Source organism: Alosa sapidissima, chromosome 12 (genome assembly GCF_018492685.1).
Source record: "Alosa sapidissima isolate fAloSap1 chromosome 12, fAloSap1.pri, whole genome shotgun sequence".
Classification (NCBI taxonomy): Eukaryota; Metazoa; Chordata; class Actinopteri; order Clupeiformes; family Clupeidae; genus Alosa; species Alosa sapidissima.
In genome coordinates, this window is record NC_055968.1 from 22,563,394 (window position 1) to 22,580,064 (window position 16,671).

The window sequence follows — 16,671 nt, forward strand, 5'->3', positions numbered from 1 at the left end:
GTAGACCCTCTGAAATGTTTGTCTTAGAAAATATCACTCGGAAAAACACACCCCTTGCGCTCAGTGACTGTGACGGGTTTACGCTGCTGTTCTGCGATTGGATGTTTGGAGGTTCCACCCCACCCAGCAAATGGCGGGAGATATCCACGGGAACACACATGGGATGTAAACAGTGACAGTCGGCTGTCTCAAAAGCTGTCTGCTGTTGTATTTATGTGACACGGATCTTGGTGTTTTTATTTGTAATGCTCGACATTTTACAGTTGTAGATTGTGAAAGTGGAGTCATAGTGAATGAGCTAAAGTTTTCTAGCCCTCAAGTTTTGTGACGTTTTACATAATGAGCAAGCTCAGATCTGCTGTGCATAAGGGCAAGAAAGTGGCCGTGGAGAACACGGGCACGGTGAAAAGAAACAAAAGACAAGTGGCTGCTGTTAAAGAAGGTAAACAACATGTTTGCATACGGCTAACTAGCTACCGTAAACTTCTACTGATGGCATTGATTTGTGTCAAAGTTGCTTCGCGATTAACACAGAAACCTTATCCGAGGTCGTTAAAGTTACATTGTCTCCCATGGAGGAAAATTGTCTTCCAGAAGCTACTGCATGAAACAGAAATGGCAAGACATCACAATGACCGAGTACTATAAAGATCATTTAGGTAGCCATTAGCAAACATAACTCTGATATTGCAGACAAAATTAAGCACAGTTATGACACTGACCTAAAATAGCCTCATGCATATCTCTTATAGCTCTGCGCTTGCACACACACACACATAATGTAGTAGACCATTCCAGCTTGCTTGGCTTGCTTGATGTGCTTTACTTCACAGACATCTGTTTCCTCTCTCACCAGAGCCGATAGAAGCAAAATCTTCCTCTTACCATTATTTCCAGAATCCAGAGGATATTGGGTCTTTCAGGTCCAATCTTTTGAGCTGGTATGACCAAACCAAGAGGGAATTGCCATGGAGAACGGTGGTATGTTGACCAAAATAACATATAATCTACCTTAATTCACAGACATACACATATGCACAGTGCAGCAAAATATATTCTCTGCATTTGTTACAACAGTGTGTGGCTAATGTTGTTTTTCCACATGTTTTCGCAATGGATATTATTTTTGTCTTGATTAGGCCATGACAGAAAAGGACATCAATGTCAGAACATATGCAGGTATCATGATTTTTTTTTAACTAGCAGGTTATTAGTACTTATCTCAGCAGTTGAATATACAGTACTACTGTATAGATGTACTGTGTGTTTTTCCACAGTGTGGGTGTCGGAAATCATGCTTCAGCAAACACAAGTTGCTACGGTGATTGACTACTATAACAAGTGGATGAAGGTAAACTTCTGTACAGTGTATTGGGTTTAACTACAGACATTTCTTACCGCTTAAGCCAGAGTAAAGACCCACTGGCGTTGTCTGTTGTCTTTTACAGAAGTGGCCCACTGTGGAGAAACTCGCTGAAGCCACACTGGAGGTGAATGCAATTATATTTCTGTGCATTTCACTTTCATGTTCTCTGGAAATATAAACTCTCATTTTCCATCTTGAAGGAGGTGAATCAGATGTGGGCAGGGCTTGGATATTACTCAAGAGGGAGAAGGCTGCACGAGGGATCACAAAAGGTGACATTACAATATTAGCATCAGCCCTATTTACACTACTGTATTCATGCCAATATCTCCAGCACCAGCACTAAAATGTGTTAATTAATGTACCCATTGCCTTGAGGGGATGTTTTTTGGCATTATGTGACAAACGGTGAATAAGGAGTAAAAATGAAAGCTGCCTATGAAGGGTAGTGTCGTCTTTAATTATGCGTCATTTGCTGGAAACCTGTGTGAAAATGAATACCCTTTGTATTCCAAATACAGCTCTAGTATACCTTGCATCATCTTGGGAATGGGTACCACTTACGCTCTATCGTGCGTCCCAGCGCAATTGACTTTGTATACTCGCGCTTTTGTCTTTCCTATTTTGCAGTCAGCGCATATTGGAATTTTCCCTCCACAGGTACGTGCCTGTAAATTAGGGAATTCGATTGCGCCCACCGGGGCGGTTCAGCGAAAAGACGGGGTCGTGTTCCGGCGCAAACGTTCACTGTTGATATTTTGCAGTTTCAGAAAACAATTCCGCCACAGACCAGGAACTCCCTGGTCTAAAGTCTGTGGCGCAAATGCAGATGCTATTTTGAGGGCCTGCGTGAATGAATGTGTTGCACACCAATCTACAGACACCCCTGTCCATTTCCCGGTTTTGTTCGTGCATTGGTGACCTAAAAAATTAGTAGCCTACAACATCTACATGCAATATATTTACAACAACAACGCCTAATTATGACCTATTAATTTGGACAACTTTATACAGCCCTATAAAGGCCAAAGTTACCTTTAGTTTTGTTCCAATTTACCGTTATGTATGGCTTTAAACATCGCGTGCGCTTTAACATCAGCCTAAGCATTATTCCAGCTGCGCTAAGGTTTTAAGCACCAGAATTTTGCCTACCTTGTTGTAGCCCATCTGAAATAACTCCAAGCTTTATGTTCCCTCCATCCTTTCGTTATTTTCAAAAAACGTTTTATATCCATGATGGCCTTAAAGTCTTGAGTTAGTGAATTAGCTTAAATCAGCTTTTATGAGCTGTTAACCAGCAAATAGTACAAGAAAGCAGCAAGTATGGTTACAATTTCTGTAGTTGCTGCACCCATTCATTCTCTCTCCTGCTCAAACGAATGTTGTGCGTGCATTAAGTTGATGATAAAGTGTTTACAAACTCTACTTAACAGAAAATATTGTAAATAGCCTACTGTCATGCAGTTAATGGGATATACTGTGCAGAGTTGAAAGTTAGGTCAACTTGGAAACTGTTTCTCACAGGCCGCCTGTGCTGCGCAACGCACACTTTGCTCCACTCATCTATACAACATAGTTCCCATTTCGGTAAACCATACATAATTTCAAAGAAAAATATTACCACTCGAGGGAAATCAGTGTGGTGTCCATTAAGATGTGAAATCTAGCGTACACATTTTCACGAATCACGGATGTGTTGATGACATAAATTAGGAAATATTAGATGACTTAAGGAGACGTGATGTTGAATTGCATGCCGATGCCATTTAACCCAAATGCCCCAGCGGCAGCACGGGAGAGAAGAGATTAACTGACAGAAGATATGCATTGTCTATAGAGAGGTAATGTTAGATTACATTGTACATAGCAAAAATATCACCATGCATTCATAATCTCGTGATTCAGTGAGAGTGATCCCAAAACATCGGAAAGTATGTCTTTGTGACAATTCTGTATTACATTTTGTCAAGAGGAAAAATCAATAGCTGACAGTTCCTAACTGAACAGTAAAATTATAGCGCTGTGAACGCTCCTGGCTGCGCCTGGCAAATACGCCACCATAGCAATCAGCTATGGAACAAGCGTGCCTGTTGTTAAAGGGAATGTGAGATGACGCCCTGATTGGTTTATTGCACGTTACGCCCAAACCACACCCATGATTAATGTAGCTACTTCAGACCACCCCATTTTAGATTTGCGCCTGGCGCAACAGTAAAATATCCCGCCGGTAAAATAGCATCAGCGCCCAAGATCCGCCCACAAAGTGACTTGCGTTTTGCGCAAAGACACTTCCGTTTCAGACCGTTAAAATATAGCCCAGTATGCGATAACCAGTCTGAATATGTCCTATATTCCTGGGTGCTTAAGCGACGAGTTAGGCTCATGAGAGGAAAGGATTCAAAGGCCTGGGAAGCAATAAGACACACCAACAACAAAATGTTGTTCAACAATTGCATGAATCAACCAGTATATATAGCAGAAATGATTGGCCTTCGCATGCATCAATATTATACTTGACATTTGGGTGTATCACCATGGTGAAGATCATCTGATGAAGAGAACAATCAACAATTGCATGAATCAACCAGTATATATAACAGAAATGATTGGCCTTCGCATGCATCAATATTATACTTGACATTTGGGTGTATCACCATGGAGAAGATCATCTGATGAAGAGAACAATCAACAATTGGACATATCAGACTCATTGCAACACACAAATGAAAGTAAAACATTTTGTAATTGCATAATATGTACAATCTGAGTGTTATTTGCAGGCTGAGTTGTATTACCGACTAACTGTGACTGATGTATGTGTCTGATACCGTTCCCTGTGCTGTGCAGGTGGTTTCAGAGCTGGGAGGAGAGATGCCCAGGACCACAGAGCAGCTCTTGAAGCAGCTGCCTGGGGTGGGACGCTACACTGCAGGGGCCATTAGCTCCATAGCACTCGGCCAGGTAATCTGACAGACTGACTCGAGTATTTGCAATGTTGAACCTCTTGTCATGTGTGCCATCGTTGTCTTTGCTTCTTCTTCACCACTCAGGTGGCTGGTGCAGTGGATGGAAATGTTATCCGTGTCTTGTGTCGGGCCCGGGCCATTGGGGCAGACAGCACAAGTCCAGCTGTCACTGAAGCACTATGGTAAGTGTCACTGGCACCAAGATATTACAGTAATTTCCTGTGTATAAACCGCAAGACAGTGTTTTATGCGAGTAAAAAAAAAAAAAAAACATATTAATACCATATTAACTCCCTCTGTGTATTAACCTCATACAGTAGCTGAAGAAATTTTGCAAAATCAGTGTATAAATCTCGGCTAATAGTTGGGAAATTACGGTACCACAGACTGTTGTGCATCACTTGTAACCTGTTACATATATTTGCATTTGAAGAACACTACACCCTATGTTAACATTGTCTTTTTTCTTAAATGCTGTCCATTATTTCGGCAAGTACATCTTTATTTCAGTCTGGCTGCATCGTGCAAAGTATTCTGTAAGGGGTCTCTCTTTTCAATGTAGGAAGATTGCTGATACCCTTGTTGACCCACAAAGACCTGGAGACTTTAACCAGGCCATGATGGAGCTTGGAGCGCGAGTGTGCACTCCGAAAAACCCACTATGCAATCAATGTCCCATAAAGACACACTGCCATGCCTTCAAGAAGGTAATCATAGGATCAATAGTAATCTCCCATCATTACGTCTCAACAACACATTGATGCCTATAAAAATGCAATTAATCTAAGTGTTTTGTGTGTTTTATGGAATGTTTCACTAATGCCATAATTTATTTTCTAACTTGACTGGAAAGTCTTGTCATGACTCACAAAACCATTGAATGTTTCTGGTGTAGGTCAGTGTCAAGCAAGAAAAGGAATGCAATACACTAAATTGTAAATTGAATCCAGCGGTTAATGGATCTATTCCAGATATTGAAAGTTGTGGTAAGTTGTGGATTCATGCACTTGGACAGCCTTCAAATTTCTGTGCATGTTTTATAGTTGTCATGTCTCAGTTTGACCCCTGAATACTTCTGGGAAAGACATGATAGACTTGTCCGAGTTTGTGAACTCTGTAGTTGGGTCATCAGAGATTTCTAGAACAATCTTCTTGGCCATCTCGTATAGTAGTCTGTTTTCACTCATGTAAGAAAATAAAAAAACGAATTGTATGTGTACTTGTGACCTTGTGACTGTTCTATATAAAGTGACCACAGGGCCCTGTCAACTCTGCTTGTCTGAGTCGTGGGACAGTCAGCTGGGAGTGCAGAACTACCCGAGGAAGCCCAGCAAGAAAGCTGCCCGCGTGGAGCGCACTCTGGTCTGTGTGCTGGAGCGGGAGAAAGTAGGAGATGAGCGAGAGTACCTCCTCACACAGAGGCCTAGTAAAGGTATTAACCTACAGCAATATACTGTACTCCGCCTATTTGGGTTTTTTTACGTTATGTTGCGTGATGTTTTCCAGCTTCTGCATGAGAGACTTGGGTTTATGACTGATACTGTGTGTGTGTGTGTGTGTGTGTGTGTGTGTGTGTGTGTGTGTGTGTGTGTGTGTGTGTGTGTGTGTGTGTGTGTGTGTGTGTGCGTTTTTAAAGGGTTGTTGGCTGGGATGTGGGAGCTGCCAGGCGTGCTTGAGGAGGAGGGAAGTTCAGAAATTAAATGTAAAAAGAGTCTGTGCGCAGAGGTAGGGAAGCTGCTGGGAGTTCTACTGGACAGAGAGCCTCTGGAGTTTGTGGGGGAGGTGAGTGCTGTCATACCTGATGTCAGGTTACATCAGAGGGGGAATTTACAAGATTGCATGTTTAGCTTGTTCTCCACTGAAGAAAACCTGGAATTCACCTAAAACTGGAGTATGAATTTATGTAGTAGCCTACCCTTTGACATGATTGATACTACAATGATCCCAATATACCTTGTGATCCTATAAAGAATTCATGGGATTTATGATGGATGAGACTACTTAAAGGGATATCTTCTATCCTGTTTTCACAGGTCGTCCATATTTTTTCACATATCCACCAAACATATGTTGTGTATAGTATGGTGTGTCCAGCTCATAAAAATGAAGAGAAGCCAACCATTCGCTGGATCACCAGATCTGCCTTGCAAGAAGCTGCTGTTTCAACAGGAGTGAAAAAGGTGCGTGTGTGTGCAGGTTCATGTGCATGCATGTGTGAGGAGGAGGGTCCAGTTATTGAGATGCCGTGCCTGCCACTTTATGGCTATTTTGTCATGTATATTAACTTTTGTCATGGGCTTTGCGCTGTTAAAGCGTAACTCTCGCCAAAATGCAACCTAAGGTCTTTTTGTGAATGTACCCAAGTCGAACTTTTGTTTACCCCCCTCTCCCACCCCATCCCAACATTCTAAATCATTTTTATACATCAGATTGTTATGTAGCATAGTCATATTATACATCATTTGAAAGCTTGGACTCTTGGGAATCAATACATGACAATCTTTTTCATGTAAAATATGTGTAGTGCTTTACACTGTCAGATTAATCTAACTATGTCTCTCTTCAATTTAATCAAAAATACCCTTCTCCGCATTAGGTGCTTCCCTACCTTCTAGCTGCAGTGTAATATGCTAGCTATATGCTAGATATAACATATTGGGTCTTGAAATATTCACAGGAATCCATGTGAAGAATAATCATCCAAATGAAGAATAATCATGTTATTTTATCCAATATTAGTTGTGCAAATGTACAGTTAAGAACAAAATTATTCATACCCCTGGCAAATATAGATGTAATGTTGATTTTCTCTTGACCAGTATGTTTGTTCTGACTGAAAATGTCACTGCCACATGCCAAAAGGTTGCAAGACAATGTGGTAGAAACATTTCTACCACAGAAACATGTGGTAGTATGATCGCATCAAAATAGTAGTGTCCCTAGCACTCCCATTCAAAAAGCCATTTGACCCGAAAACGACAATACGGTCAATCTTAAAAGTGGCGCTTCCGCCCTAATTATGCTTTTAAACGAATGTTTGACTCTGATACATTAACAAAAAGACCCTTGGTTGCTTTTGGCGAGAGTTACGCTTTAAGCCTAATGTTATTGCTCTAAACTTCATTGACATGTAATAATCTCATGCACTGTTGTTGTTTTTTAAGATTATGAAGCTGTATGAGTCTAAGAAAAGTCCTAAAGGAGACAGTACTACCAAGGTGAGAGTAAAACATTTTAAATTAGACCTTTAAAGATAATGTGAAGATAAGCAGAGGCGTGATGTGTTTATTTGAGGACTGTATCCCATCTACTGTCAATAAACATCTACAGATAAGACATTGCAAACAACCTCTGTCCGATCATTACAAAATGCCAACTTATCATGTTAGTAAACCAATTCTATCAATCTATTAAATGTAATTGCATTCTTAAATATGATTTTAGGACAATAAAAGGAAAGGCTCTGCATCAAAAGATGAGAAGAAACCCAAAAAAGTTAAAGAGAGTGGAGGAGGCAAGCAACTCTCTCTCACCAAGTTCTTCACTCCCTCAAAAACAAACTAATAAATGTAAACACTATTCCTGATGGCCAACTGATCATAGACAGAAAGTGCAAAGTTGAAAATGGACTAATGTTTCACTGATGTTCCTGGCCTATGCATTGCTGTGATAGTCTACACCTTATCTGCAAAGATCATGAAAAAATGAAACGTGGTTCACCATTCTCTTAAGAGATTCATAGGTCCATGTACATGTTTTTATATCAGAATGTTTTTTTATACTTCAGAGACATTAACTCCTGGTTCAATATGATATATAATTAGCAATGAATAAAGATTTTATATGAAAATTATATTAAAACATTTTCTTTTAAATGGGAATGGCAGTACAACACTGAGTGGGCTGTGCTGGGACAATAGGTTGCACTATAGGGTCACACATTCAGCCCTGTCCTTTTGGGATGTGCAGACACAGAGTTATGAATCCTGAAACATATCTTTCCAGTTTTTGCACTCTGTGTAGCAGAGACGAAAGTGTTTTTTTGTGGGGGTGATATGAATAGCGCATCCAATATGTTTAATAGTAACGTGAATCTTTTCGTATTTGTGAGTCAGAAATCATTTTCTTGAATGCATTTCTATGAAAGGATATATAATGACGACGGTTATATTGTAAATTATTGAGTGTTGACTCTTATTGTGACAAGGTGGCCAATGATACTTGTTGAGCGCAGTTTATCTGTAAAGTAGATAGGCTACGTTTGTGTGCAATGCTTTGGTGAAGTGTGGATCTCACGGTAAAATAGGAAAACGGGTCTGTAAGGTAGGCCTATTTTGTTCCATGAGTGTTAGTTTCTGCGATTTCTTGCAGAATCTTGTTTTTTCGTTGCTGTAGCTCTATATCCAACTTTGACAGCAACTGAATTGATTTCACGCGGAACTCTTTTTCCTGGGCGTGCACAATGGCTTCAGCATGGGAGAAACTTGAATCGTTTCATCGGTGGACTTTGGAGAATGGAGGTAACTTGTGCCATGCTTTCTTTCACAGTTTAAAACGCTTCACGAGCGTGTAAGGTGTCAAGAAAAATCATGTCACATAATTCCTTCGTCTGTAGCCGACCTTAAAATTACCCTAGTATGTCCTACCTAAGTGGTTCTTAACTGGTTGGTCGCGGAGCTTGTGGTTTAAAAAAAAAATCGCGTCAAATGTTACCTGATCGGATCTAATATTGGACCTTTATTTGTATTGACTTTATTATGTCAGTCTTTGCCATGGACATAGACAATGTTTATGTGACGGGTAAAATAGGCTACGACGACCCTGAATATTTGAAGTATATGGATTCACTAAATTGAGACGAAATGGGACAGAAACCTCAGTGTGCGATGTTCACAATTACTGACAAACCTGTCGGGCACTTTGAAAGGTGACATAAGGAGTTGAAGACCACAAATGTAGGCATATTCCAAACAAGTAGGCCTACAAGCACTTATCATGTAGCTCACCGACCGTGATCGCTAAAAAGGGTCACGACTTATGAACATGGGAAATTGTGGATCTCAAAGCCAGACCAGTTAAGAACCACTGACCTAAACCATAATATCGAGTGCATTGTCTTTCTTCTAGATAAAAGGACAGATCCGTGGCTGCTGGTGTATTCTCCTATGCCAGTCATCTGCATATTTCTCTTATATCTCGGTGTGATATGGATTGGACCCAGGCTGATGAAGAACAGAGAGCCTGTTGATCTCAAAGCTGTCCTCATTGTCTACAATTTTGCAATGGTGCTTCTGTCTGTTTATATGTTTCACGAGGTAGGCTATATTGGTTGCATTAGTGACTGAATTGGTTATAATAGTTCATGTTTCTTAGAGGCTTTCCAACACCTAGCTACTCTTTTAATAATAACCAACCAGTTTCAGAATGGCTAATCAAATAATTTACTATAATGTACATTGCAGGAAGCACTGAGCTGTTGCAACTCAACAGATTTCTTTTTTCTGTCAGCTAATGATCAATTTTTCTGTCTTGATAGTTTCTGATGTCATCCTGGTTAGCTAACTATAGCTACCTCTGTCAACCAGTAGACTACAGCACCAATCCTCTGGCAATGCGGGTAAATAACTTCGATATGGTCTTATCAGTAGCCTGATAGTCTGTATTGATACTGCATGAGTTGTGTTCATAGACTGGTTGTAGGAGGCCTTCCTTTGATTAAGGTCTAAATAGTAGTCTCCAAAACAGTGTGTCATTTACATTTTTAGATCACATACTGTAGTTTGTTTTAATAGGTTGAGGTTGTTGCTGAAATGGAATTGTCAAGGAAATGTCTCCATTCCTTATTGGCTTCTGCAACTTATTCAAATATTCCGTCTCCTCAAGAAGCATAAAGTGGAATCAGTCTCATTGCAAGTTTACACAAGAATCCAAACGCATGATCATAATAAACAATGTAAATCGGAACTGTTTTTTAGTTTGTCTAGTTACACATTTTAATAGTCCTCTATTAAACTCTGGAAATTAAAGCATCACTGTGATATAATCTCTTTTCTGTGATGGTGATGGCTTTCATATCAGTCATGTTCTCCTTTTTGCAGATGGCCAGTGTGTGCTGGTGGTTCTTCTTCTCCAAAGTCATCGAGCTTAGTGACACGGTATGAATCGCAAACTCATAGTAATAGTTACAGTTGAGTTATGGTCAGCCACAGAGTTTATGGTTGAGTCTGTCTTTCTCATCCTGTAGATCTTTTTCATCTTGAGGAAAAAGAACAACCAGCTAACCTTCCTGCATGTATATCACCATGGCACGATGATCTTCAACTGGTGGGCTGGGGTAAAGTATCTTGCTGGTGGGCAATGTAAGTGTCACCTTGAAAGAGTTAAGGCCATGGCCAAACATACTCACCCATCTATTCAGTTGCAAATCCTCCGTACACAGAGGTTCACTGGGATTAGGTTCTGTGTGTGAATAAGTACATGTACTTGAATGTACCATATGGGCTACCAGAAAATTTGGAATTCAGGATTTTAAAACTGTAATTTGTATGTTTAGACCTAAATATTAGTTTGTTGTTTGTTTTTTTTTTTCAGCTTTCTTCATAGGTCTTCTGAACACCTTTGTGCACATTGTGATGTACTCCTACTATGGCCTGGCTGCGCTGGGACCTCATATGCAGAAGTACCTGTGGTGGAAGCGATATCTCACATCACTACAGCTGGTGAGTTTAGAGTAGCCTATAGGGTTTGTCAAGTTTTTTCCCAAGTACAATAGACAACATGGCACACTTCATAATAGGCTACTGGAATAATTTTAGGCATTTGTGAGGTTTTCTAAATGGAAACTCTGCTGTTACAGCTGCAGTTTGTCCTGTTGACCATCCACACCACCTACAACCTGTATGCGGACTGTGATTTCCCCGACGCCATGAATATAGTCGTGTGCACGTACCTGCTGAGTCTCATCGTGCTTTTCAGTAACTTCTACTACCAGAGCTACGTCACTCGGAAGAGCAAGAAGTCATAGTGGACACAGTGTGAAAGATGGCCCACTCTGCTAAACCTCTTTACAAGAGGAACTATGAAGCCTTTCACAACAATTGTGAGGACATTATTACTGTACTGAATCTCTTTCCTGACATGTTTACAATGACTCTCTGATTTTATTAAAGAAACAACACAATTGGCGTCAGTTTTGAATATGTATGTTTTTTTTTATATATTGAAATAATTATATGTTATGTAGAAATAAATTGTATTTTCAGTGGGGAAGTTGGTAGGGGGAAAAAATCAACAACAGTGAACTGAAGTAGAAAGACATCCCAAATTTGATCTCGCGATGCGATGTGACGTCATAAGCCCTTTAAGCCAATTACACTTCTCTTCCCCGGCAGCGTCTAGGAATGGGTAAGTATGCCTCCAAAGAATCGAGGTTCACCGATCACTGTCAGAATATCACCTATGATAGATGCTGTTGATTAAGCTATCGCGGACATTTATGAACTAGGCTTCCACTTTTGTTTCTTAATGTGTATTTTAATATAGAGCCACCAAATGGCGCACTACGTGGGAATTGTTGCAGCAAGTTGAGACAGCCCACTGCTGGCCATCAACTGTCTATATTACACTGTAAAGTTAGATCAGTGTTGCATTCGATTGAAGTGCAGGCCCGCTAAAAGGGAAACAATGTTTGTGTTGATCATTCGGGAGTTGAAACGTTGAGCCCCGTTAAGCCTCTTTTTTAAGTTTTCAACTGTAGGCTGCTTATCTTAGTTGAATCTCTGATATGTGATCATAAGTGGTTTCAGATGACGTGATTAGATCTAGGTCTAGTGTAGTGTGTAAATACAGGTAGGCCTACATATTGTAGAAGGTCTCTGTGCTCGCTTGCACTAGCCTACATAGCGCTTGTTGCAGCTTTTTGTAATGTCACGTCTTGAGGTGGTACTTTTTGACGGACACCTGTAGGTATCTCCCGGGATCACTGGCACAAGCGTCGCAAGACAGGTGGCAAAAGGAAGCCCTACCACAAGAAAAGGAAGTATGAGCTTGGCCGTCCACCTGCAAACACAAAGGTATGACAGCTGTGTCTCTAGCTCCTGACGGTCGCCCATAGGCACATGTCAATTCTCTCGAGTTGGTTTCCAATAGTTCTAAGGAACATCTGGATCTGCCGCCCCTATCAAGACTATTTTCATTTGTAGTGCCATAGTTCTCAGATGGTGAAACGACTTACCAAGTGCTGCCAAAGCAGGGCACCCCTCTATATTCAAGAAACTCTTGAAGTCCCAACTCTTTCGAGAGTAGTCTACCTCTCCTAAACACTTTCAAATAACATGCACTTACACCTCCCTTCTTCCCTCTGCCTCCACCTCCTCCTTCTACCACTATCTTCTTCTATACACTTGACTAGTACTACTTAAACCTCTACACTCCCAGTGCCAGCCTCTGGTAGTTGTTGAAGTATTTACTATTACCTAAGATCCCTTCTGCAGCTGGAATGTTACTCCTTATAGCTAACTATAATCCTATAGTTACTTTGGATAAAAAGCACTTGCTAAATAAATACATGTAAATTAAGTAGCCTAATGCTCAAATGCTGTGTATTTCCAGTGTGATGGACACATGGCTGTTTCCTTGACAGATTGGCCCTCGCCGTATCCACACAGTGCGTGTCCGTGGTGGCAATAAGAAGTACCGAGCTTTGAGGCTAGATGTGGGTAACTTCTCCTGGGGCTCTGAATGTAAGTCCACTTACCATACTGTTGTTCTCTTGCAGGGTTAACACGAGAAACCAGTTTGGACTTTTGGCATTTATTTAGTTTAATACAATTAAACAACTGAGCACTAATATTTTATTTTTTTCATTAGTGCTATTGTTACCTATTTTGTCTTTGTGGTCATGGTTGATATGAGACAGTATATCTCAATAGTCACAAACGTGCTGGAAGACATTGTGTAACAAACAACATACAGTAGACAACTTCTTTGAGTGGCCTTTGTTAAACATTATGTGTAAGTGTATAATGTGGTTGGCCTGTGTGGCACTGGAGGTATACAGTTGCTGCTGACACAATTTATCTCTGCACCCTTTCTGAAAATTGTGGTGAAAATTGTTTTATAGTGCCTTTAGGAAATGTGGCTAGGCTTCAGTCTACTTAGCATTTTGTCAGGTCTTAAATTTTATAACTTCCTTTGAGAGATATTGTAACAATCCAGAGCTCCAGCTGCTTTAGAATGGACCATGTTACCCCAGTGAGCTGTGCACACAGCATGAAGTGAATGGCAGAGAATTCCAGAGAATCAAACTGTTGTGAAATCCGATCAAGCTCTCTTTGAGACCTTGTCCAGTTTTCATATACTGTAACTGCATATTCCCTCAAGTCCTGTCATCGCCTCCATCTTTCAGAGGGCTATCACTTGATCAGAACCGGATATGCCTCCAGGGCAAATGTGTTGCGCAAGTGTAGGACACCACAAGGAGATAAAAGGCCATGGATTAAAGAGAGACATACAGCATGCGGTTTCAGGCAATAATGTTGTGTGGTTAAAATAAAAGCTGTGTTCGGTTCGTTGCATTCTACAAAGAACTAAACACCTCTCTTTGGCTCCCTGTGGAAACTCATGAAAGAGTCCTGTTACGAGTTGCCCTTAAAAGAACCCAGAGTTGTGGTCAAAGTTGGCTGGCATATAGTCTTATAATACAATGACTTTGGAGATAAGGTTAAAGGCTTAATGTCCTATTTTTATTTTGCAGGCTGCACTCGTAAGACCAGGATCATTGATGTGGTCTATAATGCATCCAATAACGAACTGGTGCGGACCAAAACCCTGGTGAAGAACTGCATCATTCTGGTGGACAGCACCCCCTTCAGACAGTGGTATGAGGGCCACTACGCCATCCCTCTGGGCCGCAAGAAGGGAGCGAAGCTGGTATGTGTCCAGTATGCAGACACTCAGCCCTGACGTCAGCAGCTAAACCAGTCGAGAATTTTTTTTATCTTAATTTAAAGGAAAAAACCCATTTAACCCATTATATGGGTTTTGGGTCTAGCTCAGACTGTAACTGAATTTCTTACATAGCATACCTTTTAAGGAAAGGCTATATAGTGTAACAGACACTTCTCAGAAGCACACTGGTGATCTGAACTGCAATTGTGCTGGCCTTAGACACCTGAGGAGGAAGAGGTGCTGAACAGGAAGAGGTCCAAGAAGGTCCAGAAGAAGATCGAGGGCCGCAGGAAGAAGGGCAAGATCAGCAGTCTGTTGGAGGAGCAGTTTATGCAGGGCAAGCTGCTCGGTGAGTCCTGGGCCTTTACAAAAGATTATGCTTTTCTCATTGGTGTTTTGTGAACTTTATCTCTCTCTTGCAGCATGCATTGCCTCAAAACCTGGGCAGTGTGGCAGAGCTGATGGCTACATCCTGGAAGGTAAGGAGCTGGAGTTCTACCTGAGGAAGATCAAGGCAAAGAGAGGCAAATAGGCACCAGAGGCTCGGAATAACCAAATATCTGTGATTTATAGACATTTTTTCGTTTAAATGTTCACCATCTTGTTCTGTAGACGATGGTGAAAATACAGTTTTATTTCTTTCACAACAAAGTATCCATGCCTCTGAAGGCAGTGTTCAAACCCTTTTGTTGATTGACGTTGGCTAGATTTTGTTGTTCCCTTGTGGTAGCGATTGCTGTATAACCTGACCAGTTATGGCTTCAAAAATAAAACAGGATGCACTTGGTTACCATTACATCTGTAGGATATTTCCCTGCATTCTTTAGTTCAGAATAACTCCACTAGAGGTCACTGTGTGACCAAGTGTGCTCACTTTCTTATCCACGGCTCATACAGGAACATGGTGCTCGAAAAATCACCCACACACCCAAAAAAAACACACACACACACTGTTCAGAAAGTAGCCCTTCACTCTATATTACCATCATAGTAATTCAGTTACTGACTGACTTTGGGTTTCAGTTTCTGTTGAGCATTTTAAAAAACAACAAAAAACAATATATTCCACATATCAACAAAACAGAATTAAACTCAGGACGCAAGTGTCTATGACTGCGGATATGGGAAATGAATGAATTGAAATGAATTGAGTTATTTATTTTGTTAAACTTTGAAAAGAGGAAAAATACAATAGAAACCACTTTAAAACAAACTGTACACTTTATACAGCTGGTGATAGAGTTGATCGAGAGATGCACAACACTGTCCTCTTCACTTTAAGTCTGAAAAAGTAAAAAAAAAAAAACATTTGAATACCCCCAGTGATGCTCAATGAGATGCTACAATTGCGCTTTGAAAGTGAAAACTGGTAGAAATACCAGAGCCCTTCATACTGTGAGCCCTGCCAAAGTCAACTGAGCAAGAGCCAAAGACGATATGGATTGCTCAGATGCTAAGAATGTTAAACTTAGAACATAACTAGAGGACAGTCTTGCAACAAATTTCCTGTTCAAAGCAAGTTGCAAGTCACCCATTCGCCCTGATCCCTCTGATATAAAAACAAAACAAAAACATTGCAAGCGTGATTCCACGGACAAACACTGCAAAACTAAATATTTCTCTCTACACTTCAGCCAATAGAGGATGGGAAGGAAGGGGGGAGAAAAAAAAACTGCTTGAATGGGAGGGCCAGATTCACATGTAGATAATTACAAAACAGGTGGCTGGAGATGTATTTCTGAGTTTATGCTACAACATGGATATTCCATAGGGTTTGGATGCAGCAATCCTCAAGCACATAATGGTGATAGCTGGGACTGATGGGAGCTGTGTGGAGACAGTAGAGGTATAAAATGTAAGCGATTTGAAGTATGCTTGCCCAACTGACAACTGCAGTCCATGACCTGTCCATGACATTCAGCAGTCCCTTTGCTTTGCTACCATGAAAAGACAAGTTCATTGAAATACCTCTCTTGTAGGAAATGAGTCTTTGGGTGTTTGATGTAAACCTTGTACACAGACTGAGAGAGAACTTTGAAAAGGGAGAGTGGGGAAAGGTTTCTGCTGCTTGAGCAGGTGGCTGGCTGGTGGTGGTGGTGTTGTTGATGGTGAGTCCAGCCTTTCGTTTTTTTTTTTCTTATGTTGATCTTTTTGTTGTTGAACATTCACGTCTCTGTGTACACCGAAGACATCTGGCCAAGGCCGCGATCAAAGCTGCCCACCTGAAAGAAGACGCTCTCCTCTGGGCCTGGAGAAAACTGGCAACCTGAGCCCTGGATATCCGGCACCAGGCTGAACCCTGTCGGTGAAAAAGCCGGCACAAACCCGTGAGACAGCCGACCTTGAGAGAGAGAGGTTAACCGGACTTACACGCTCACAACCACTTTGTCT

At 41.0% G+C, this 16,671-nt stretch overlaps 4 protein-coding genes across 7 annotated transcripts in view; 3 read left to right on the forward strand and 1 right to left on the reverse strand.

The window, feature by feature from the left end:
• Positions 1 to 94: 94 nt before the first annotated feature.
• On the forward strand, positions 95 to 8,182 carry mutyh (mutY DNA glycosylase). Its single transcript, XM_042057705.1, has 15 exons — positions 95 to 442; positions 857 to 981; positions 1,140 to 1,179; positions 1,278 to 1,351; positions 1,449 to 1,490; positions 1,567 to 1,638; positions 4,214 to 4,327; positions 4,417 to 4,514; positions 4,895 to 5,039; positions 5,228 to 5,318; positions 5,582 to 5,764; positions 5,969 to 6,114; positions 6,366 to 6,512; positions 7,497 to 7,550; positions 7,777 to 8,182. The coding sequence occupies exons 1-15, from the start codon at positions 340 to 342 to the stop codon at positions 7,894 to 7,896; spliced, it is 1,554 nt and encodes a 517-aa protein (XP_041913639.1). The 5' UTR covers positions 95 to 339; the 3' UTR covers positions 7,897 to 8,182.
• A 364-nt stretch (positions 8,183 to 8,546) lies between these two features.
• Positions 8,547 to 11,521, forward strand: elovl8b (ELOVL fatty acid elongase 8b). 3 transcript variants are annotated; one of them, XM_042057740.1, is made up of 8 exons: positions 8,547 to 8,655; positions 8,805 to 8,852; positions 9,460 to 9,647; positions 9,869 to 9,949; positions 10,431 to 10,487; positions 10,577 to 10,691; positions 10,924 to 11,051; positions 11,189 to 11,521. In XM_042057740.1, exons 3-8 carry the CDS (start codon positions 9,498 to 9,500, stop codon positions 11,354 to 11,356), a joined length of 699 nt encoding a protein of 232 aa, XP_041913674.1. In that variant the 5' UTR covers positions 8,547 to 8,655; positions 8,805 to 8,852; positions 9,460 to 9,497; the 3' UTR covers positions 11,357 to 11,521. The 3 variants fall into 3 exon arrangements, with proteins under 3 accessions (XP_041913674.1, XP_041913673.1, XP_041913675.1); XM_042057739.1 differs by having other exon boundaries at positions 8,551 to 8,655; positions 8,749 to 8,852; XM_042057741.1 differs by lacking the exon at positions 9,460 to 9,647 and having other exon boundaries at positions 8,557 to 8,852.
• A 211-nt stretch (positions 11,522 to 11,732) lies between these two features.
• On the forward strand, positions 11,733 to 15,076 carry rps8b (ribosomal protein S8b). Its single transcript, XM_042057109.1, has 6 exons — positions 11,733 to 11,736; positions 12,283 to 12,404; positions 12,974 to 13,073; positions 14,087 to 14,262; positions 14,500 to 14,629; positions 14,703 to 15,076. The coding sequence occupies exons 1-6, from the start codon at positions 11,733 to 11,735 to the stop codon at positions 14,810 to 14,812; spliced, it is 642 nt and encodes a 213-aa protein (XP_041913043.1). The 3' UTR covers positions 14,813 to 15,076.
• LOC121678278 (zinc finger protein GLIS1) overlaps positions 15,065 to 16,671 on the reverse strand; it is a 39,390-nt gene continuing 37,783 nt past the window's right edge. For both annotated transcript variants that reach the window (XM_042057676.1, XM_042057675.1), the window contains exon 8: positions 15,065 to 16,579. In XM_042057676.1, coding sequence (XP_041913610.1) covers positions 16,446 to 16,579 — 134 coding nt within the window. In that variant the 3' untranslated portion in view covers positions 15,065 to 16,445. The remainder of the gene's footprint in view (positions 16,580 to 16,671) is intronic.